This window comes from Marmota monax, unplaced genomic scaffold (assembly GCF_021218885.2).
Source record: "Marmota monax isolate L192 unplaced genomic scaffold, Marmota_monax_Labrador192_F-V1.1 WCK01_AAM20220418_F8-fsc00069, whole genome shotgun sequence".
NCBI lineage: Eukaryota > Metazoa > Chordata > Mammalia > Rodentia > Sciuridae > Marmota > Marmota monax.
Window position 1 is genome coordinate 5,949,267 of NW_026695243.1, and position 24,729 is coordinate 5,973,995.

The 24,729-nt window shown below is 48.0% G+C and overlaps 1 protein-coding gene across 4 annotated transcripts in view; it reads left to right on the forward strand.

Annotated features, from left to right (window-relative positions):
* Positions 1-24,729, forward strand: part of Pax5 (paired box 5) — a 193,722-nt gene that overhangs the window by 41,557 nt on the left and 127,436 nt on the right. For all 4 annotated transcript variants that reach the window (XM_046457254.2, XM_046457256.2, XM_046457255.2 and 1 more), the window contains one exon: positions 21,173-21,348. In XM_046457254.2, the coding sequence (XP_046313210.1) occupies positions 21,173-21,348 (176 nt within the window). The remainder of the gene's footprint in view (positions 1-21,172; positions 21,349-24,729) is intronic.

Here is a 24,729-nt window from a genome sequence, read left to right on the forward strand (position 1 = left end):
CAGCACCACATGCTCCATCCTGCTTCCATCCCATGAGTTACATATGTGGGTTGTAGAGTCAGACAACCAGAGTTCTAGTTGATTCCACCAATCATCACGCCTGTGACTCTGGGCAAGTTATTTTCACCTCTGATCCTCAGTTTCTCCATATGTATAAAAAGGCACCAATTATGCCTATGATTGAATTGTTAGTGAAACTGAATGAAGTCGTGAACATAAAGTACTCAGAGAGTCCCCTGAGGTGTGAGAAGAGCCCAGAAAAGGTTGCCTTCTTCTTCTTCTTCTTCTTTTTTTTTTTTAAGGGTTGCCTTTTATTACAAAGCTGTTTGTATAGCCTGGAAAACTGTCCTCCCCATGCCCTGCTCCCCATGTACCCAGAAGACATTCCAGAACCTCAGGATCTAGCTTAAATGTCATTTCCAAAGTAAAGGCTTCCTGAAGTGCCTTCCTAACCATTGGTAGGTGCCCATCCCCCATCTGTTAGCCCTCACTGGGGAAAGGATGTTAGCTCCCCTGCCATCCTGTCCCAGTCACATGGGACCTGCTAATCAAAACATTGGTCACTCTTCCATTTCTCCTGAAGAATCTACAAGACCCTTGTCACCTTAGTGCCCAAATGAGGGCCTGGGGCAAGTTATAAAATATGTACTGAATGTGGGGAGGGGGGAGGGCAGATATCACAGAAACCATGTGCACATCTGGTTAGTGGGTGCAGCCTACAGAGCAATACCCAGAGTCCTACACAACAAGCATGCTCCCTCTCCTGCCTGACCCCAAATCCTCCATCTTCCAGTCATTGCTATCAGATCTCATAAGAAGGACCTTGTGATGTTCATTTTAGAGGGAGGGAGTTCTGTCAGGTCTAATGCACACATGTATGTACATGCACATACAGACATATGAATGTGCACAGGTAAAAATGTGGCACCTGTGGTCCTCTTCTGGCCTGCCTTACTTGAGCATATGCTCCATGTGTGTGTAATCATGGCACCGAAAAGGAACTGCAACACAATGTAACTATAATGACTAGTACTTACTGAGTGTTGAGTATATATATTTAAATTATTAACAGTTAATACAACCACTGTACCAAGTGGATACTCTATTATCCCCATTTTGTAGAGATTCACAGAGATCAAGGAAATTGCCCAACGTCAAACAGCTCAGCAGTGTCAGTGTTGGGATTGGTACCTGGATAGTTGGCTCCAGAGTATCCTTACCTGCCACTCTGGTCTGCCTTTCACAAGAGTGTCACACAGGATTGTGCTGCTGTGTTGCTGAGTGTCCCTGGGAGTGTCCTAAGCTCTCTCTAGCATGTGCCTTCAATTCCACTTTTTTCAGTTCTGTGCTGAGCGGTTGAACACAGGAGGACTTGGCTCAGATCTGTTTTATTATTCAGGTAGCCCATTTCTGAAGTTCCCTCAATGCTGCTGTGTACACTCCCCTGCCACACCCTCAAGCTGATGATAGCCTGGTAGGCACAGTGGGCAGCGGGTGTTCAAGCCCAGCTGGTCCTCTTAGGAGCTGTGTGCACTATGGCAGTGAAGTGCCTTAACTTCTATGACCTTTGTTTTCCTTACCTGTCAAAAAAGGATAATAATTTCTACTTTTTCTGATAACTAAAAAGTATTACCTATGATATTTTGACCAGCACAGCAAGTTTTGGAAATATCAACTAGTATTTTTTCTATTATCAGAGTAAAGTGTTTTTATACTGAATAAAGATTCTTCAAGACGACCTAGTCAAGAAACTTCTAAATCCTCAGCTTTTTCATTTTTTCTCTCTTTTTAAAAAAAATAGTTATTTTATTTATTTTGCTTTGTAACATAGCAATATTATATATAATTAGTAATAATTAATTAATAATTTATATAAAACCCAATGATAGGCTAGGATCAGAAGGGGAATAAAAAGTAACAACCAGATTTTCTACTGACAGAATTTTAGCCTTATGCCTCAGACACTCAAATAATTGAAGCTCAAGGAGGTAGGTAAGAAGTCTGGGTTTCTCCTCCCCTTTCAGTTTTGCTTTGCTGTGTGATCTCAGTTGAGTTTCTGCCTTTTCTGAGCCTTGGTTTGGATGCACTGAGCCTGGACAACCCTTCCAGCTCCCTGTCCTCTCTCCTCCCTCCCTGCTGCTGCTCCCCCGCCCTCCTCCTCCATCTTCTCTCTCTTTGCTTCCTTTCTGTCTGAGACACAAACGCCATTCTGCACTTTTGAATGGTACTTTTGTTCAGCGAACATCTCTTTTCTGAAAAGGACGATTGGTCAGGTTTGTATCTTTTAAAAGCTGGCACATTTTATCAGTTAAGAACCTGCGTACCTCTTTCTCCAGAGACAACCTTAAGGAGGCAGACAGAAGAGGCAGAGGGGAAGGTTTATGGGAGACAATGGAGGAAACCTCTCTGGAGTCCTAATGCATGATCCCTCTAGCAAATGCTCTTCCCCTCCGCTCTGAGCATCTTCCAGCTTGAATCCATTTATAACCTGTGTCTTCCTCTTAGCTTCCTGCAGAAGAGAGGCCTAAGAGCAGAGTCTGTGCCTGACTCTGTTCAAGGCCTCTTTGAGATGGGGCTTGGAGCACTGGACTTGGAGGGGCAAGGTCCTTCAGTCCTGGCCCACCTCTCCTTTGCTGGTGATCTTGGGCAACCCATTTTAGGCCTCAGCATTCTTACTGGCAAAAGAGAGCAGAATGACTTCCTCAAAGTCTTGTCTCAAACTGTAAAGCTCTGAGTGTCCAGGAGAATATCCCTGTAGTTCATCTCATGTACCTGCCCTGTGACCTTGGACAAATTCCCTAACTTTTCCAAGGGTCAGCTGTCAGGTGTGTGAAGCCAGCACGATGATCTTCCACATCAGATGTAATATACCTGGCTCAGCTCTATTCGGTGGCAAGTGTCTAAGTCTAGGTTGGGGACTTTTCCCTCCCCTGTTCTTATTTCCTCACAGCTGTTTTCCTGAGTATGCATAATTAAACCACAAGCTTCTGAAAAAGGGCTGCCCAGTCTGAAACCTAACTGGCCATCATCCTCTGTGAGCTCTTGGGCAACTCGCCTAACTTGTGCCCCAAGTCTCTGTAAATGCAGGTGGTCCTAGTCTGCTTCAGAGGGTCGTGGAGATCAGATCATGCCATACATGACTCTGCACCAGGAGAAAATTGTAAATTCTGCCAGTCCTTGCCCCCCAGTACACCCAGACTCGGGACTCGGGTGGACAGAGCCCCAGCCACCACCTTCTTTAAGTCCCTCCTTGGCAGGTGAGGAAAGCCCGGCGGAGCTGAGCGGGAAGGGAATCATTCAAGGTCACAAGGGTCACATCTCAAAACCTTTGAGGAATGTCGGGGATTCCGCAGTTCTGCTTTGCACGGAGAAGCGGCGGCCCGGGGGGAGATGAGATGCTCCTCCACGGCCCTCCGTCCGGGTGCTCTGGGGCGCCGCCTCCCCCGGGAAGAGGGCAAACGCCTCCTAGGAGGGATCTGGATTTTCCGGTGCGATGTGGAAGGAAAATCAATTCAACCGCTGCCGAACCGGGCGCAAAAGAAGGCAGCGCGCGGCGCCCTCGGGAAGGAGGCCGCCCGCCCGCGCCGGGCCTCCGCCGAGCATTTGCAATTTAATTGACATTTGGCGGCAGGAAGCCAATCAGTATAAGTCAATTGACGTTCCGAGATAAAACTAATCGGCGGCCGGGCGCTCCCCCCGCCAGCGCGGCCGCGGCTGGGCCTCGGGGCGCAGCGTGGCGGCCGCGGCGCCGCGGGCCGGCCCCGGCAGGTAATGGCGCTGGCGCGTGTCTCGGCCCGCGAGGGGGCAGCCCGCGGCCCGCTGATTGCCGCGCAGCCCACGGCGGCCGGGAGAGGCCCGTAATGAATGACTTTATTTGCCGGGGCCCTGCTGAGAACAATTGAGTTTGTTATGGTAACAACGGATGCCAGCTTTCCGGGGCCCCGGGGGGCGCGGGCGCGGCAGCAGCCAGGAGCTGGGCAGCCGAGCAGATGATACGCACCGAGGCCAGGGGCGCAGGGGGCGGGGGCTGGGACAGAGCAAGTGTCAGACCCGAGCCTGGCTGGCGAGAAGAGGGCCTGTTTGGCCGCCTTGGTCCGAGGTGCGGGATGAGTGATGGGCACACCGTGCAGAATTGCGATGGGAATTCGTTGAATTCCTTGCTTGCTGTTGGACTGGCCAGTGTGCGCCTGCCACCCCTTCTTTCCTCTGCTCTCCAGCCAGGGTTGATTTCTGATGTTGTTGAAGGATGACCTGACATCAGCTTTTTATCTTGCACCATGGAAAATTAGCAAAAAGTACAAAGCACCCCTTCTTTGAATGCTGTGGCTTGGGGAGTTGGGGACTGGACTTCAGCCCTGCCATATGTGCCCCTGTGCCCCGGAGAGATAGCCTTCCTTCCTCTATCCCATCCAAATCACCATGCTCTGTGCCGTGGCTCTTCCCTCCATACCCCCACAGAGAAGGCTGCCCTCAGAATGGCTGCCTCTGAGCCCCTACAAGCTCCTATTGAATCCTCCTCTATCAGACCATGGGTTCCTACCTCCCATTCATTCCAGCCTGGGTCTTGGAGCAGATGTGGAAGGAGCTAGTGTGGGTGTGGACTTCTTCTTTGTGGTCTTGTTTTCCCCTGGTTACAGATAGTTTTGTTTTGTTTTTTGGTGCTGGGGATTGAACTCAGGGGCGCTTAACCACTGAACCACATCCCCAGCCCTTTTTTGTATTTTATTTACAGATAGGGTCTTGCTGAGTTGTTTAGGGCCTGGCTAAATTCCTGAGGCTGGCTTTGAACTCATAAGCCTCCTGCCTCAGCCTCCAGAGCTACTGGGATTACAGGTGTGCACCTCCACACCCGACTCCTTTCCTCTTTTTTCTTTTTTCTTTTATCCTTTTCCAGTTCTGTTTTCAGGTTCATTATAACTCACTGCTAACTCCACAAACTTCAACTGAGAGCCAACCATATGTTAGGTACTTTGGCGTAACAGGTCCCTGCCCTTGCTGAACTTCCTGGCTCATGAGAGATGATAATGTGGTGTATGAGATAAATATGTCAGGCTCCACTATGGGCTGAGCATTGACCGAAATTCCCTGAGTTGGCAGACTTTAATACGGGTTTACTGAGATCTTTTACCTTTGTTGTTGTACTCAGTGATCCCTGGTGCCATCCAGTGACAGTCACCCCCATTTACAGTTATACAAACTGATGTACAGTAGCATGTTTAAGAAGCAGCAAGAAATTGTGGAAAGGGTCTATACTGGGAATCCAACACAAGTTTTCTGTGTGAACCTCGTCCATTTCCTTCCCCTCCTTGGGCCTCAGCATCCCTGTCTATAAGATAAGGGAGTTAGAATTGACAGTCTCCAAGGGCCAGTTGAGTGTGAGTGGTCAACAGCGAAGATGGAGCCAGGACTGAGGTCTCTGTGCCCAGCTCCCTGCTCTCTGGTCTTGCAGTGTGACCAATGGAAAAAATTGTCCCCCTTCTCAGCTTTCCAAGGCTGACAGTGAGATTGAAGTGCCCATGATGTGACAGGCACTGTGCTCACAGCAGCTTCAAAAAGTGTAAGTACTGTTACTGTTTCCCTTTTGCAGATGGGAAAGATGATGGGTTTAATATCCAGTCCAAGGTCACAGAGCCAGTAAGTTAAAGGCTGGGATTGAAACCCAAGCAGTCCGTTTGCAGAACCTCTGCACTGAACTGCTCTGCTAGTTGGCTGAAATAGGATAAACCCCAACACCCTCCCCTGTTCTCACACCTTAACCTGGGTCTTATCCCCCCATGCCCCACCCTTGCTCTGAGAGCTCCAAAACTCACTGTGTGCAGAGCAGCAGGTGCGTTGATTTTTTAAAGGTGTCTTTTCTTCCCTTGCCTTTTCCTCTTTGCCTTGGATGAGTGAATGCTCCAGCAGGAAGGGGAAGTTGCTGTGGAAATTGGGGTCCCTTCTTGGCTTAGTTCTAGATAATTCTAGTATTTGGGAAATGGTTTTCTAAAAAGGGTAGGGCGGGTGCTCCAGGTCTTTTAGGAACAAGTTCTTACCATCCATGGTCAAGGAAGTTTGTTTTACAGTTGCTTTTGGAGACTGTCCTCAAAAGGTAGTCTGGAAAACTCTCTCCCCAGAGATAGTCCTTTTTCAGACAGATTAGGAAGATGGTCTTAATCTGGGATGATTCTAAGTGGCAGCACTGGAGAGGGCTTGGAAATCATACACAGTGACCTTATGCTTTCCTTTTTCTCCTTCCTTTCTCGGTGCTGGGGCTTGAATTCCAGGCCTCTCACATGCCAGCTGAGTGCCCTACCACCAAGCTACATCCACCACTATAGTGATTTTAAATATTGTCAACCTAACAACTGGGGATGTTTATGTGTGAGGTCCTGGGTTTGATCCTAGCACCACCAAAAACCAAAACCACCACCACCAGCAAGAACAAACCCAATGAGCCCCCACCCCAAACCAAAAGATTCTTTTTAAAAAATCCTGTTAACCCAGTGTCCCTCCCCTCTTTAAAACAAATATTTTATAGTGCTTCCTTTGCTATCCTAAAATAAAATTTAGAGCAAATATAACCTACCTGCACACATAATCTTAAAAAATCAATATAACGCCCCAACTGCAACAAAAAGGGGAAAGAAAAATAAAATCATAATGAAACGATGTATTTCATTATGTAAACGCTCAGGCGTGACTACACCAGGAGACGTAATAAAGTAGTTAGTTGCTTGCACTTATGAGTTGAATCACCATGAGTTCAGCAGCTACAAATGTGGACAGCTGTGTTTTTTGGCAATATAAATACCTCTGGTGGTGTTGCCACCAGCAAACTGATTTTCTGAAATTGTGAACACGTCCTGATAAAATTCCAGCCAAAGCAAAGCATAATCTTCCCTCAAATGATGTGGTGGTTGTGTTCTGGGAAAGTCAATGTAAATAAAAACATGAAGTTTCCGTGGATATAAGTAAAACAGAATTAGGTTCATGGCTCCAATATGTATAAAGTTTTTGCCAATCTGAATTGACAAAGATGTGTGGGGTACAGGGTAGTTCTTGACCATGCTGGACTGTGCTGGGTAGCATCCCTTGTCCCTCCCTCTAAATGTTCTAACTCCCCTTGCTGGGGAGACACAGAGGATGGCTGATTTACATGTGGGGTCTGAAAGCTATAAGACCCTACAGCATGGGTTCTGGGCTCCCAGGCAGCCTCAGGCAGTGAGTGCAGCCCCACCTACATCTGATCCCTGTTTGGAATCCCTTCTGCCTGCTGCCTCATGCCCCTAAATTCAAATTCTGACCATTCGTCACACCATCTCCTTCCTCCAGGAAGCCTTCTCTAACCTCTTCCCTCCCATACTGGACAGGTCCTCTCAGACTCTTGGTTCTCACTGCAGGCTGCTGGGGGCTCTCTGAAGTACCTTCCCAAGCTTGGACTATACCTCCATCTCTAGGCCTTGTCTTTGGGCCACAGACTGAGGTCTCCGAGGCCCGAGACTGGCTTGCCTCACAGGGCTATGGCTTAGGTCACAGCACCTGCAAAAGACAAATGCATGCTTGAACCAAGGGATTCGGGTTAGCTGGGCATGTAGCTTCATACATCTTGTCCTTTATAATTAGGCAAATGTTTTTCTCTTGTCCTCAGCCACTGATGTGAGATGCCTGCTGTGCACTGGGTACTGCCTTGCTTGGAGCCCACCAGCTTGCTTGCTCTGACTAGTGCTGCAGATCTGGAGTGATTTATTGACCCCATTGCACAGATGAGATGAGGGAAGTGCAAGGCCACACAGCTGGCAAGTGGCAGAGCCAGAGCTTGCACCCTGGACTTTACCACCTTTGTCACTTAAATGCTTCCAGGGCAGAGCCTCATTTGCCTATCTACAGGCTCCCAACTTGGTGTCTAGCACTGTGATCTCAGTGGTGAGTAGGGCTTCCCAAGCCAGGCCAGGGAGGTGAGCATCAGGTGTCCCTAGGAAAGGATTGGTCATTGTTTCTTAGGAGGTTACCAAGGAGCAGCTGTTACCTGTGTTTCTGTTTTTTGTTTGTTTCAATAAAATTTCTACTTTTCCCTCCATTCATCTACAAGTATTTACAATGCCCCTGCTGGGTGCCAGGCATTGTTTTGGATACTGAGGATGAATAGGCAATGAATAAGACAGAAAAAAATGTCCACATGAGTGACATTCCAGTGAGTGACATTCCTTAGAGGGAAGAGAGGAGGGAAAAGAGAATAAATATATAAGGAAAAGGAAGAGCAGACCCTTAATGCTCTTAAAGATAACAAAGCTGGGAGGAGATGGGGAGTGCGCTGGGGTGGGGTTCATGGAGTGAACTGTGATGGGACAAGGGGCCAGCTGTTTGGAATAGAGACTGGGGAATCTGGGAGGTGGGAAGCAAGGCTGCTGGAAGGTGGGCTTTCACTTTGTGAGGAAAGGTAGGTTGGGTAGCCCAAAGCCCCCTCCCTGCCCTCCGGCTGGCTTCAGCACTGGCTCCTCCCAGAGGGCTTGGTTATTTATGGCTTCTCCCCAGCTCTCTGTGGCCAGAGGACAGTCTGTTAGCATGTTTGCAGACTCCACCAGCTCTGAGCAGAGCAAGGCTTATTTGCAAACTGTCATTGCTGCGTTCTTCTCCAGGGACCCTCATGCTGGGCTCAGCATTGCAACGCCAAGAGCCTCCTCCCCCAGGCAGCCAGCCGGGGGATTTCCCGAAGCATAGTCTTGGCTCGGAGTTGAGAAATTAAAATAAATGCCATAGCAGCGTGTTGGGCCTTGCTGACAGTGGGGAATGAAGTTCTCTCTGTTGACAGGAGCTCATTGGTTTGTCATAAATTAGGGAGGCTTCAAGAAAAAGGGGAAACATCCTGAGTTGAGGGCCCCAGATCCTGTTAGACTTGTTAGTGTTCAGGTGACTTTGAGCAACTGCTTGTTGCACTCTGGGCCTCAGTTTCCAAGCTACGCAAGAAGCCACAGATGCTTTCGGAATCTATCCCAAGAATACAGTGATATGAATTGCATTTCAGAGATGTTTCTTTCATCCAAGTATTCAGGGACAAAATGGTTTACCTAGAATGGCTCAGCAAATATGAAATTGCTTTAAAGTTTGGCTTCAGGTGGGGTAAGAGGTACTGAGTCGAGACTCCTGGGCTCTCAGTCCCTCCAGGCCTGATAACTGCCCTGTGACCTTGGGCAAGCTATTTCCACCTCTCTGAACCCTTTTTCTCATCTGTAAAATGGAAACTCTAATCTTTTGCCCATCACCTGAGGTTATCATGGGAATCAGAAGAACAGGTGAACCGCTTCATGTTCAGCGTGGATATGTATATCGGAGGGGTGGAGATTGTTCTTATGATTGTGGTTGTCATTTTCTGATGTGCCTTTTCCTATCTAGGCTTACAGTCTTGCCAGTAGAATACAAGAATATGCCCCTACCATGTACAGATACCCAAACAAGTCAACTTGACTATAGAAATGGGAACTAACGGTGCTTCCATGCAGAATGAAGAGCCACTATTGTCGTTTGTGCTAGCTCAATTCCTCTCCATCATAAATCCACCCCTCATGTGCGTATGTTTGTTGGAAAAATCACCGCGGATATACACAAAAGCCTCTTGAGTTCTTTTCAGCTGGGACAGGAGATGACATACGTTGGCAGGCAGAGGCTGATCTCTGTGTATCCAAGAGGAGTCGAGCCAGTCCGAGTATATCTAACAGGTCAAGCTCTGAAATGAAGAAGCAATAAGCCAGTGAAATGGTACTATCACCGAAACATGATTGATCAATTGAATTCTATCAGAGACAGTGGACAGTGAGATTAACTCAGGCCTGATAGGTTCAATGAGTTAAAGCATGATGTTCATTTCAGCTTCATTTCACCAGTCTTTGCTTGTGAAATTGGTCAATCAATAGAGGTTGAAGATCATATATATATATATATATATCGGGGACCATCTTATGGGGAATATAATCTTGGTAGTTGGCTCCTGGCTGGGGCTGCCTGCTGCAGGTAATGGAGACGGAGCAGGGACTCCATCAGCCCCATCGAAATGGCCTGATATCTTCTCCAAATGAAAAGTATTTTTGGATCTCTGATGATTTATCTTTTTTTCCTCTCTCTCACTTTGATCTATGACAAAACCCATACCCATCTTGGAGAAATATAGTGATTTCTCCTGAAAACATTTGTGCAGTGATCAGATAGATACACTTCAGAATATGAATCTTCTTAGTTATAATGTCCTTGGGAGTAGGGGGAGAAATGAAGACAGTCATTTCAAAACTCAAATGGGGGTAATGCAAAGATATCAGAGTAAATATGATTTTTAAACCCTTATTTATTTATTTATTTCAGTGCAGCGGGGGATGGGAGACACAGGGCTGTGTGCAGGAGAGCCGAGAAAGGGCTGCATGCGAAAGTCCTTCCAGGTATAATTAAAACGAAGCCTTTAGCATTCTTTGATCTCATTTAAAAGCACAATTCTCAGGGAAAAAAAATCACCCTTTTGCTCCTAGTAATATTTCATTTGCTTTGGAATATTTTCACTGTGGTGGTTAACATCCCTCCTAATTAGCGTGCACATCTCTCTGTAAGGTGGAGTAATTAGATGCTACAGGACGAGGTAATGGACTTGGACAGTATGGATTATAGAGAACAGACTTGTCCTGTGTCAAGGCACAAGGTACTGCTTCCTTTTTGCCTATTCTTTAAGGTCGTTTTGATTCTTTTTTTATTTTGGGGGGTACCAGGGTGCTGAGCCCCAGCCCGTTTTATATTTTATTTTGAGACAGGGTCTTTCTAAGTTGCTTAGAGCCTTGCTAAATTGCTAAGGCTGGCTTTGAACTTGAGATCCTCCTGCCTCAGCCTCCAAAGATGCTGGGATTATAGGTGGCACTGGGCTCGTTTTCATTCTTTTACACACGAGGAAATCCCATTGCTTCACACCAACACCCTGCGAGTTTCGATAATCTTTGTGCTGTTTGTACTTTGGAGTCTGTTAGGTTCTGGATACTGAGCAATGGTGCCAACCAGCTAAACATCGAGGCTTTCCCCAACTCCTGCATTCCTATCATGCCAAATAATGGCCATTCCCCAGCACCATGCTTTCCAGGGCCACCAGGCTTTGCATATGCTGTTCCCTCTGCTTGGAATGCACCTCTCTCTGCCCCTTTCTGGGGCTAACTTCTTCCTACTCATTCTTAAGATTCAGGCTGTATCTTTCCCAGGGTATCCTTTCTGGACCACCCTTGTCCCTGTCTGTATTAAGCAGAGTGGTTTAGTGTAAGAGTTAAAAGCAGATTTTGGAATCAGTCTGCCTGATGTAGGATCCCAGCTCCTCCCCTTCTTAGCTATGTAGTCTGGCAAATGACTTAACCTCTCTGTGCCTCAGTTTTATCATCTATAAAATGGGAAGGGGCAACAGTGGACCAGGCACCCTAGGGCTTTTGTAAGGATTCAGTAGGTCAGGTGCTCAGAGTAGTAGTACCTCACCTCATAAGCTCTGAATACCATTTCGCTACTACCATTTGGATTAGGGCCGTCTGTGCTTCTTAAGCTCCCAGCACTCACTCCTAGCACTATGCTGTGATTATTTTCTCTTCCCCGTCCTCCACCCCAGGGCAGGACGTGCTAAGCTCTAGTTCCAGGGCAGGGCCAGACACCCGGAACATTGCTCAGGAATGAATGGCTCTGTGAGTCTTGGAACAGGGTTCAGAGACCTCACCACGTAGGCCCAGCTGGGCTCGGATCTGCGGTCTCGTCCTGGACTGTCTGGCTGTCTGGCTTCATCTTTGATGTCCCTGAGTGTGGAGTCATCAGTCCCTGGGGGTCCTTCCTTCTCCCACAGCCTGTGACTCATTGGGTAACACGCAGCACAATCAGATTCCCTCGAGTTGAACCTGAACTTATCTGGCAATTCTGCAATTTCGCGTTATCCTTCTCCGAGAAGAAAGATTGAGTGAAACTAATGGCTGAATAATGGTAGCTCCACTAGAATTTTCCTCCATGCCACTTTGATTTTTCTCAGTCTGCCTCTAGTTTAGGACAGGACTTACAAAGTCACCAGGAGTGCTGATTTGGGGCTGCCATGGGACATTTCCAGCCTTGCCACCCTGGTCCCCAGCAAAGGGTACTGCTTATAGTGGGTGCCCTATAAAAGTCTGCCAACTGGATGCGGCTCCCCTTGGCCTTACCTCACTTGGCACCTTGTCGCTGTTCATCCATGCTTGGCTCAGCTGGCCTCTCTTCCAGGTCCCCTTCTTGCTTATCAGTCCTCTCTGGCATACCCTCAGCCCCCAAAACAGGACCATGCAGAGAACAGAAGCTCTGATCAGTTTCAGGAGAAGGATGAATGGCGTTTTTTTTGGTTGTCGTCATTAGTCTGAACAACATACGACTTGCTGAGGTTTGGTTTTGGTGTGAACTCCCGGAAGCTTGGAGCTCAGCTGAGCTCTGGTCATTTATCGTCCTCTCTGGTACAACATTTTACAAACTGCTTCAAATCTTAGAAGTAGGTAGAACATAAACCCTTGGTTGTTCCACTCTTTCCTCCTCTGAGATCACTGAAAGGGCAATTCATTCAGCCTTGGACTTGGATGCAGGTGGTTTTTAGGCTGAGACTTGATGGGCAGGGATGAAGGACACATCCAAAGAGGGAACAGAATGAATGGTGGCATTGGAGAGCATGATGAAGGGACACTCAAGGATTGACAAGTCACTTCCTGGGGTGGCACTGTGGGATGAATGGAGGGGTGACTCTGCCTAAGTGGGACAGATCATGGAGGCCTGGGGGACTTGGACTTTGTCCTAGGGGTCTTGGAACAGTTTTCCTCATGAGAATGATGATGATAGCAGCTAACATTGCTCCAGGAAGCACAATAAGCCTGTTACAGAAGATGATCTCATTTAGTCCTTACAGAAGTCCTTGCAAAATGCAGATGAGGACACTGAGGGCTTTGGTCCTGGTAGGAGGCATGAAGATCAAGAGGAGTATAATGAGCAATGGATCTGCAGACTAGAGGCCAAGGTACAAACCCCAGCCACGAGCTGAGTGGGCTCAGTGAATCAAACTCTTTTGAGCTTCAGTTTGCTCATCTGTAAAGGTGGTATCAGAGTCTGGGCGTGGTGGTACATGCCTGTAATCTCAGCAACTCAGGAGGCTGAGGCAGGAGGATCACAAACTCACAGCCAGCCTCAGCAACTGAGCAAGGTCCTAAGGAACTCAGTGAGACCCTGTCTCTAAATAAAATATAAAAAAGGGTGGGGATGTGGCTCAGTGGTTAAGCACACCTGGGCTCAATCCTGGTACCACCCCCACACACAAAAAAATGATGTTAGAATGCACACCTCACACAGATGCTCTGAGGATCTAAGAAATGAAAGGATACCAATAATAATAATAATAATAATAATAATAATAATAATAATAATAATAACTTAATACCTGGCACTTAATGGTGCTCCATCCAGGGGCCCAGAGACCTTTGTGTTCCCATTGTCTCTGTCAGCCGCCTTCATTATTTCTAGGGAAAGATGAAACTCTCCCAATCTTTTTTTTTCCCCCTGTGTGTGTGTGTGTGTGTGTGAGTGTGTTTGTGTGTGTTTTACTGGGAATTCAACCCAGTACCCTGCGTCTGCTAGCAAGGACTCTACCATGGAGCTACATCTCTAGTCCCACTCTCAATCTTAAATTTTGCTAATGTGGCCTCTGAACAAGTTCCCTGGCCCTTTCCCCTTTTGTCACCAATGGTCATACCTAGCCCCTCCCATGCAGATAGTCTACAGCTACTTGCCCTCAGCAAACTTCTTAAAAGTTGCATCTAAAATAATTTCTTGAAGTTGCAAATTAGCATGGTTCAATCTTGGTTGGATTTGCTTTTAGAATTAGCCACTGTAGTCACAGGAGGAGACTGACTCCAAGCTCCCTGGGCTTACTTGACCCAAGCTGGAAATGCCCTAGGTCTTAGCTGTGTACTCTTCCCGGTCACCATGGCTCTGAGCTGCTGGGGCAGATGCTCTGCCAGGATCTGGCTCTCTCTGTCATTCTCCCCATGGGCAGTAGGCCCGGGAGCCCAGTGAGTGCCAGAGCTGTGGTTGGAAGTGGCAAAATGGCCTAACCTGGGGAGGCCTTGGGACCCTGGGCTAAGCTGGGAGGATAGTATTGCCTAAAAACAGTAATGGGATTTGGGAGTTATCATCACAATTTCAAAAAATGTCAGGATGAATTATAACAGTGAAGAAAAAGAGATTTCCTCCTGTCTCCAACTTTTTGTGAGATGCCCCCACAACAAGCCTCTCCTTAAATACATATCCATTTCTAAACCAGGTATTGGCAAGGAGAATGGGATGCCTCAGTGGACTAAGGCAATCATTTAGGGGGTGTAATGGATCATTTAGGGGTGAGGTCACCTACAAAGACTGCACAATCAAAATGGGAAAAGAAGTTAATGTAATTCCAGCAGCTCGGGAGGCGGAGGCAGAAGGATCATGAGTTCAAAGCCAGCCTCAGCAATTTAGTGAGGCGCTAAGCAACTCAGTGAGACCCTGTCTCTAAATAAAATATACAATAGGGCTGTGGCTGTGGCTCAGTGGTAGAGTGCCCCTGAGTTAATCCCCAGTATCTATCCCCCACCAAAAAAAAAAAAAAAAAAAATATATATATATATATATATATATATATATATATATATATATATCTAGTAGGCAAAATCTAGGTTGATTTTGAAGGAGGAAAGGGTCAGAGATAACTCACTCAGCTTCCTTAGTTTACTGATGGGGCCTCTGAGGTCCAGAGAGGGAGAGTAACTTGCCAGGGCTCACACAGCAAATAAGAGCTGGGGCTAGAAGTCAGACTTGCTGGCTCCCAACACTTTTCCCCCTGAGCCCTGCCGCCGCCCTGCCATGCTGAGGAGAAGCTGTGAGGATGAAGGAGGCTCTGTGAGCACTCTGGATTTTGCCTGGGCCCTAAGGAGAAATGGGACTTGGAGTAAAGCTGGAGGCTGACCCAGGGGCTCTAGTCTCCTTTCTGGACTTCCAGTGAGGTTGCATCCCAAAGGCCATGATGCCAGAAGGGATTTTGGAGACTCCTGTTTGTTTTTATCTTTTTCCTCCCAGTGAGCATCTGCAGACATAAAGTGCATGATGATTTTTAAAGAAACAAACCAGAACCCTCCAAGAAAAATGCAAAACCCCCGAATCTGCTGCGCTCTGAAGAAAACGCAATGGGTTTATGATCTTTTAAGACACACAAGAGACAGCTTTCTCCTGACAGATGGGAATCTGAGGCTATTTTGCTTCCTCCCTCTTTGCGTGACCAGACCCGATTGTGTAAAGCTTTTAGCTTCAAAGCCGGGCTGTGAATAACATTGGTTTAACCTGAAATTTAAAGCCAGCATTTCTTTGCTCCCTGAGACGGGGCTTCCTGCCCCTTGCACCCCTGAAGCTAGCTTCCAGAATGTTAATTCTACGAGCCATGGTTGACTAAGCCCAGCACTGGGTCTATTACATATTATTTGATTTGGAGTAGGAAAAAAAAAAAGATTTAAAGATACCTTGCCCCTGTATACCTTTGTACTTTCGCCCGGGTCTATCCGTATATTTAAACATACCATTCACATTGTGAGTTTAGATTTTTCTCCCCGGAATAAAATGGGTCCGAGCATTTCTGTAGCGATTCTGCCTCCAAGACCACATTCTCCAATTAAATCAGACAGCATCTTTGCAGTGCAGCAGGAGAATGCAAGGGAAGCTTATATCAGGGTCCTGGAGGTTCAGACCTGCCTGGTGCAGGGGATGATTTTTGGTGTCCATTTCTGTAGCTGCCTCTGAGCATATAATCTATGTGATTCAGACTCACTGCACCTACTATGTGGGCATCCAGAAGCAGGTCATGTGTCCCTGCAATCTCAGACCCACGGACCTTTTCGTCAGAGAGCCTGTCTTGGTTGATACTTGCACCTGCACTTCCAATGATGTGATGATGTGATGATGATGATGATGATTTTTTTTTTAAACCAGGGATTGAACCCCGGGATACTTAACCACTGAGCCACATCCCCAGCCTTTGTTTATATTTTGTTTAGAGGCAGGGTTTTGTCGAGTTGCTTAGGGCTTCACTAAGTTGCTGAGTCTGGCCTCGAACTTGCATTCCTTCTGCCTCAGCCTCCTAAGTGGCTGGGATTACAGGCAAGCACCACTACACCTGGCTCCAGTTATTTTTCAGTTAACATTCCTTCTTCACGAGGACAAAGGCTGCATTGGCTTTTGCCTATTGCTGTGTCCCTCACATCAACATGTATTGAGCTTGGTTCAGGGAGGAGTGAATGAACAAGTGCGGTCAGGTGGAGGAGTCCTGACATTTGCAGACCAGACGTGCAGAGAGAAGGTGGTTGTCCCAGGTATTACAAGTCGTTCATTTATTTATTATCAAGTCATTCATGATTTTCTCCTGGAGGAGACACAGATGAATTGCCTGTAGTGTTTTCCCTGAAAGTAGCTAATAGCCCAACGTGGGCTTCAAGGATCAGGGGATTTGGCTTCTAAAATAAGGAAGAAATTGGTCAGAGCCCTAAGAAAGGGAGATGGAGAACAGGCTGGGGCAGGAAGGAGGGTGAGCTGGAAGAAGAGGCTGCCTGCAGGCTATGTCTGTCCTGGCAAACAGGACACAGGTCAGTGAAGAGTGGTTTATGTTCCTTCTGAGCATGTCACCTCTCCTGCAGGAGACGGGCTGACTCCAGCACCAAACACCCACAAAATGCAAAGCCTCGTCTTTGCTGGGTCCTGCTATCTACCAAAAGATGAGGCTTAGGAGCAAAGTTTGGAAAGGAGTGAGCAATTCAGTTCTGGGACTGAGAAATGAGAGTGTGGCTGTTTCTTCAGCCCCTAACCCCGTCCCCGGGCTCCCCATGGTTCTTTCAACAAGGCTCAGATCTTTGGTGCCCTCTGAGCTGTCCAGCTCCACCCTCCAGCCTCCCCACATTCTCCCTCAGTTCCTTTCCTGTCCTTATCTCAGGGCCTGTAGAGCAGTCTCCACCCCACCCTCGTCCTCTACTTCTAGTTGGAGCCTGACTTTCCTGGCTTCTGCCCAGGTGAGGCCATACCCCTCCTGGGTCGCAGGAGCACAGGAGTACATGCAGTATCCTCAGGGGAGGGTCCCCAAGGATTCCCTGTGCATACACTTAAGCCTGCCCTGTGTCCTGAACCTTTACTCTGTTGGCCCTACTCTGTGACCAGACAGGGACCCTGCCTGCAGGAATCCTGAGTGCCACCTTCCCTGAGCCTCCTCCATGGAGGTGAAGCTCTGCCCTTCTGGGCTCTAAACTAAGAGCCCAGCCTATGAAGCCACTGGAGAGAGACGGAGCCTGGCCTGCTGGGAGAGGCCTCCCTCCAGAGGCAGGTTTGGCAGATCTGGTGGGGAAGGACGAGTGGGAGGCAGGAGTGGGGCCTGGCCCACCTGGAGCAGAGTGAGGCCTTGGTGGCAGTTGGGTAGCAAGTTGACAGGAAGGAGGCTGCGTTAGGAGTTTGGGGTCTGGCTGGCAGGGTGCAGGCTGAGAGGTTAATTGAAGTAGGTGGACAGGGAAAAAGTCTCTTAAAAACACATGTGGGCTCTGGCGGAGAGAAAGTCAGCAGGGCTCTGGGGACTGACGTTGAGGTCAGACTGTGGCAGAAGTAACTGGGGCCAGGATGACTGGGTGGAGCAGTAGCTGTGTAGAAGCAGGCTGGTCCATCTTCCTGTGTATGTGTGTGTGTGTGTGTGTGCGTACATGTGCACATATGTGTACACATAGGTGCATAGGACTTTGAGAATACGGCCATTTGTTGAGTGCTGACCAACAGAAGAATACTTCTGGCCAGACAGCCTGGGCTGGAGCTCCCACATCCTGCTAATCTTGGTGAAATTGTGGGGGAGTGGTCCTCATGGGGATGGGCCATGATGGAAGAAGGACTCTGGAGATGGTATCCTGTGGCTGGAGCAGGCGCCAGTCTTGCAGAAGACCAGCGTCACAGGCTGCCAGAAGAGGCCTAGGTTTATGTTGGGGATTTTGATCAGAGAGACCAGCTTCTCCCTTGGCCCACATGTTGGGGTATTTGGTCATTCAGGCTGTGGCCCAGCCTATGACATCCTCTTGGGTCCAAATGGATGTGGGAGGCTGGGGAAACGGCTCAGTAGCAGAGCACTCACCTGTGTGCCTGAGGCTCTGGGTTTAATTCCCAATACTGAAAAAAAAAAAAATCCATATGGGATCTGTGTTCTCAGGGGGTTTGTGAGCCACTTCTGAAGACCCTTCTGTAGAGGGTCAGTATGCATAGAAAGGCCAGTATGCATAGGAACACCCCAAAATGGTGTCTTTGTTCAAATGTCAGACCCTGCACTGCAAATGGGCAGGGGAAGAAGCACCAGGTTCTGGCTGAGCCTGGGCCAGAGTGGAGTGACATCCTGCTGCCTTGGTTTGGCCTTATCCCCCACCTGGTGGGGATTTGAGAGGCTGGAGGAAGCAGAGGGCAGCACTGTGCTGGCAGGGGAGGGCTGGACAAGGCCTGCGGAAGGGCACCTTTCAGTAGCAGCCGAGCCATGCTGGTGCCCCTGCAGCTTCCCACCAGTGGAGGCGGATGCCCTGCCTCTGGGCCTGCGTTTCCATAGCCCTCTGGTCAGCTCTGCAGGGGCAGCATGGTCCCAGAGAGCCCAAGGGGATGATGTGGCCCCCTGAGGCCACGTCCTTGCAGGGCACCTTTGCCCTCCCTGCTTGCTTTCATTGTGAACAGGTCAAGTCCAAGATTCACAAAAGATATTTCATCCCATTTTTTAAAAAATGTAAAATAATTATTTCTGTAGACTAAAACAGGTAGATGGTAACTTTTAGGCTCACAGCAGTTTTAAACTTTGTTACTAGATCTTATTGAATACAAGGGACATGACTTGGCAACTTTGGTCCAGGACTTTTCTTTCTTTCTTTCTTAAATATTTATTTATGTTTTTTAGGTATAGATGGGCACAGTGCCTTTTTTATTTTATTTATTTATTTTTATGTGGTGCTGAGGATCGAACCCAGGGCCTTGCATGTGCTAGGCGAGTGCTGTACCACTGAGCCACAACCCCAGCCCACTGGACTTTTCTTTCTTGGTAGGCTTTTGATGGCATCTTCAATTTTATTACTTGAAATTGATCTGTTTAAATTTTCTATGTCCCGATTCCATTTGGGTAGGTCATATATCTCTGGAAATCTGTGGATGTCTTTGAGATTTTTCTATTAGAGTATAAATATTCAAAATAGTTTCTGATTATCATTTGTATTTCAGTAGCATCCATTGTGATATTTCCTTTTTTATCACAAATTTTAGTAATTTGAGTTTTCTCTCTCTTTCTCTTTGTTAGCTTGGCTAAAGGTTTATCAATTTTATTTATTTTTTCAAAGAACCAACTTTTTGTTCCATTGATTTTTTGAAATTTTTTTTTTTGTGGTTGTTTCAATTTCATTGATTTCAGCTCTGATTTTAATTATTTCCTGTCTTCTACTTCTTTGGGTGTTGATTTGTTCTTCTTTTTCTAGGGCTTTGAAATGTAATGTTAGGTTATTATTATTTTTTTTTTTTGGTGACTTTCTATTGTTTTAATGAACCATTTGCTTTTTAATTGATAACTTATAATATTTTCTTTGAAATGTAAGCATAATCACCAGAGACTTGCAGTGTGAACAGCTAACACAACAGGACCCAGGGAATTTAAACATATACTTTTAAAAATTACATTTTAGGCAATCCAGATTCACAAATTCAAGTAAAAAAGCAGCTGTGAACTCTCTCTCCACTCCACCTCCTCCGACCACTCAGTTCCAACCTCTGAATGGATAACCACTATATATGTTTCTTCCGCATCATTCATATCTGTATCTTTTATTTTATAAATATTTTTCATAAAATATCATATTTTGTATAATAGAAAATTAGACAATATAGCATAAGTATATATTAATAATATAAATATGATATGAAGTCATATGTTTTTCCTTTTTACATAAACATTGTGTACTTTACACACTGTGCTGTGCTTTGCTTTGCTTATTTGTTACATAGCAAAGTACATTAAAGATCTTTCTGTACCAGTTCCTAGAGGGAGTTCTTATTCATCTCGGCTTCTGTACCCTTTTTCTTTATGCAGGTATGCCACAGCTTATTTAACCAATCTCTTGTCAATAAAGTTTGGTTTATTGCTCCAAGTTTTTTGTTCCAAGAACCCTGTACATGTATCACTTGTTATATATGTAAGTCTAGCTATAATATAAATTCTCAGAAGTGCAGCCACTCCATCAAAGGGAACATGTACTTGTGATTTTGATAGCTTTTGTCAAATTGTCTAGCACAGGTGTGTGACCACCCCCACCAGAATTGTATGATTGCCCATTTCTCTACAGCCTTCGCAGCACAGGGTGAGGACATCAACTCCAAGGAGGGTCTTCAGTATAGGAGAGACATTAGCATCTGGTGTCTAAGCCACTAAGCAAACCTGAGCTCTAATCCTCAGGCAAAATCTCATTTGATCTCTCTAGGTCTTGATTTTCTTGTCATTTCAGTAGCATCCATCCCCAAAATGGAGAAAATAATAATTTAGTGGATGAGTCCATTTTTTGTTAGCACATAATGAAATACCTGAGGATGGGTAACTTTATAAAGAAAAGAGTTTTATTTAGCTTATAGTTTTTGAAGTTCAAGGACATTGTTCCAAGCCAATTGGCTTGGCTCTAGTAAAGGCCTCATGGCAGATGGTACCATAGATGAGAACACATCTGAGGGGAAGAGATCACATAACATCACCAGATGGGAAGCTAAAGAGGGGAGAGGCCCTCCCAATTAGGCCCCACCTCTTCTGTACCATCACACTGAGGACCAAGCTTCCAACACATGATCCCATAGGGGTCAAACTCAAGCCTCAGCCTAATCATAGAAATACGTTGGGGGTCACTGAGTGGATAGATGGGGTGACATATATATAAAGGGGGTTTGCATGGTGCCTGGCTTGTGCCTATGGGAGGTTGGCTCTGTGGTCACCAGCAGGTGACCTAGGACCAGGTGGCTCCTTTCTCGTTAGGGAGGGAGCTGGGCTCGAGGCTCTCTTGGGCCCTTTTCCCAGTCTCAGGGTCTGACCTGTCTTCCTTTAGCACCTTGTGTCACCTCTACTCACCTTTCCTCTTTCGTGCCATCCAAGGTATTCAGGACTCTCCGGTGCCGAATGGTCACTCACTTCCAGGCAGAGATTTCCTCCGGAAGCAGATGCGGGGAGACCTGTTCACGCAGCAGCAGCTGGAGGTCCTGGACCGCGTGTTTGAGCGGCAGCACTACTCAGACATCTTCACCACCACGGAGCCCATCAAGCCCGAGCAGGTATGCCCCTCGCTCAGCTGGCCAACCCTGCCACCGAAGTGCAGGTCACTCTCCCAGAAGCAGAGGCATCTGGCAGGGTGTGGAGAAGAGCCCGGTGGGTTCTACTGCGAGTACACTTTTCACTGTTTTGGCCAAGCTTGGCCAGTCACAACACCCCCACGAGGTCAGAGGGGCGTGTTTGGGGCTCTGAGGCTTCTTGCCCTGGTGCCAGTGTCTCTGACCAGCCAGGGGCACATGACTTGTCTGGCTGCTCTGCTGTTGCTGATGGGTGTCCTTTCCCAGGGCTCTTTGGATAGGAGTGTATGATGACCTTCTGGGCCAGTCGAGGTAATCTTGGGTCTTTATCCTCTCAATCATGGTGATGGTCAAAATATGTAACCACCCTAGGGCCTGGGGGCTCTCCAGTCAGTAGCACAGGTGGGCAGGTACTAGAGAGGACCCCACTGCCAGCCTCTCGTCAGGTCACCTGTCATGTTTTAGAGATGGAATCCAGGAGACTGGAAGGGAAGGAGTCTCTCACTGGACAAGCTCCCACCTGGATACTGGAGGAGAGGGAAGGAAGCAGGAGGACTTCCTGACTGGACAGCAGCCCGCTGTGCCTGGGCAGAAGGGCAGTCACTGCCTGTGGCTGCAGAGGAGGCGTTCAGGGCCTAAGTAAGGTCCCTGCAGGACCAGATTCAACTCAGGACAATATTTCCTGATGCCCCGTCTGAGCCAGGATCTCGACTGGTTCCTTGAGGCCTGGGCAACCCAGACTTGCTTCCAGCTGTTGAGAGGACCCCTTTAGTGGACCCCGTGGACCTAGTCAGGGAGACCCTGTGAGCAGTAACTTTCCTAGCTGGTTCTGGGGGTAGACATTGGTCTTGCTGAGCTTCCTCTAGATGCTATTGGATGCTGCTTCTGAAGTTTTCCCAAGGAGCCCTTCAAAACATGGCAGGCCATGTGTGCAAAGTCCCATGGAGAAGCAAGGTCCTAGAGATCTTGGGCACCCAGGAGAGAGCAAGGCCTACAGAGCTACCATTTTATGACACTCTGGCTTCCTCTGGGCAGTTCCTACAAGGGTTTTTATAGCCCATTTAGCCACCTAGTTTTCAGATGGGGAAACTGAGGCTCAGAGAGGCAAAGCGGCTTGCTCAAGGCCACCCTTATGAATTCACTTAAACACCGATGAGTGTCTATTATGTGCAAGGCACAGATTCAGGCACTAGGGGTCCATCAGGGAACAAAACAGGCCTGGGCCTGCCCTCTCAGAGCCTACAGACTTGTAGGAGAATCACAAAACATGAGAATTACTCAAAGGGCCATGGACCGTGGGTGGGCTTGGTGCTGAGGAGATATCTGAGGTTTTCCAAGAGCCTAAAGCAGAGGCCAAGCCAGCCTGGAGGCCACCGTGGGAAATGCCCTTACACTGAATCTTGAGACGTTTGGGCAGAACAAAGAGAAGAGATATGGGGTGGGGGGAACTGCCTGGCAGAGTGAATGGAAGTGCAAAGGCCCTGAGGTGAGAGGGAGTATGGCAGGGGTGGGAGATGGAAAGAGAGCAGTGTGTCTGGGACTCAGGGGACAGGGTAGCAGGTGATATTGGAGAGAGGGGCTGGGCTTGTAGACTACAGTGAGGATGTTAGCCTTTCTCCTGCAAGCCGAGCCACGCCTCCCTTGGGAATGATATGGACGTGTGTGGGGACAGAGCTGACCCCATGCTCTAGAGCCTGGGCTTTAGGGAGAAGAATCTGCTTCCATCACAGACAGCCTCGCTCCATTGCTCCAAGCCATTCTGAGAGGTGGTGGAAACCACATTTCACCTGTCACAGGAGGAGAGGGAGGGAGGACTTTATCAGGAAAACTTTCCAGATGAGACCACCTTTGCCTTCAGAGTCCAGGAGAGAATGATCTTCTAACCATTGACAGGATCACATAATTTTAGGGGTAGCAGGGACAAAGGAGGCAAGCTTTCAACTCCCTTATTTTTAGAGATCCAGAGAGAGAACAGAGCTTCCTGAAGTTGCCAAGCAAGTTCATGGTCAAGGGCAAGGGTCCAGAGCTCGGCACAGCCTGACCTTCCAGCATGCCGCTGCTGGCCCTTCAGTGAGGCCCGTATTTACTAACTGCAGACATTGAGTGTCAGAGTCTCCCTCTGCCTTTCCCATGATTCTCGTGGACACCCAGAATCTGTGTCCTATTTCATTTAGCTTAGGGTGTCCAGGAGGACTGGGCAGAGGCTGCAGGGCTCTGCAATCAGAGGAGCCCAGAAGCCACCCCAGTGCTCATTCACCTACTTGCACAGGTGTTCATTGACACCACCCATTTCTTACGTGAGGTCTGTTGGGACAGAGGTGACAGTCAGGCATCAGCTCTGTCCGGTCTCAGAGCTTCTGAGCCATAGACTCAGCTTCTGTGTCATGGACTGAGAAGCCACAGGACAAGGAAGAAGGTTCTGTGGGTCCTGAAGTGTTGAAAGAGAGGGAGAAGCCGCCTCAGTTGGGAGTGTCCAGGACAATGGCGTGGTGGAGGTGGCACCTTGTGGGGTTCCTGGAGGACAGGCCTGATGGGTTCATGCTGAGATGGGGGACATTACAGGGAGGAGACCTGAAGCACAAACTTCAGGACCTGAAGGACTTCACTTCTAGCAGTGTCCTTCAGAATGGCACAGGCACGTCTGCGGGCCTGTCTCTGTGCGGGCTTTGAGGCAGGGCCTGCGGGCAGACCCGGTGGCAGGATAATGACTGACTCAGTGTTTTCTAGTTAATCTGCTTCACCTCCCTGTAATGTGCTGTAATGAGGAGAGATGGAAGGTGAGGCCGCTGGGCTGCCCTCACACACAGGCACTGGACTATGAATGACATACCCTCGCGCCCGATTCTCAGTAGCTTTGGACAAATGACAGCTTGAGCAAGGGCTGCAGATGGGGAAGGGATGCTTGTCAAGGGTACAGGTTCCCTGAGCCCCCTCTTGCTCGCTCCACAGGCTTTGCCTTGTGGGGCCTGGAGTGGCACCAGAAGGGGGCCCTGAGCTGCTGCCCTTGGAGGCCGGTCACCTCTTCCATTTGCCAGCAGATCTAGCTGTCTCAGTCTGTGTCTCTGTGGCCTAGTGGCCTAGATGGTGGCTTGCTGTCACCTTCATTGAGCAGTGTGGCAAAGAAGAAAGAGTACCTACTAGCCGTGGAACTGGGGGAGATGATTCGAGTCTTGGCTCTGCTCTGTCGAGCAAATCACTCTTTTTCTGAGCCTCAGTTTCCTTATCTGTGCTGAGGTCATCACGATTTTGGTGAGGGATAGAGCAGCAGCAGCAATACCTTGCTACAGAGACCTTCCTCACACAGGCAGGAGAGCCTTCAGTCTTCCAAGGTCTTTCATTGGATCTTCAATTTAAATCCCTGCTGAA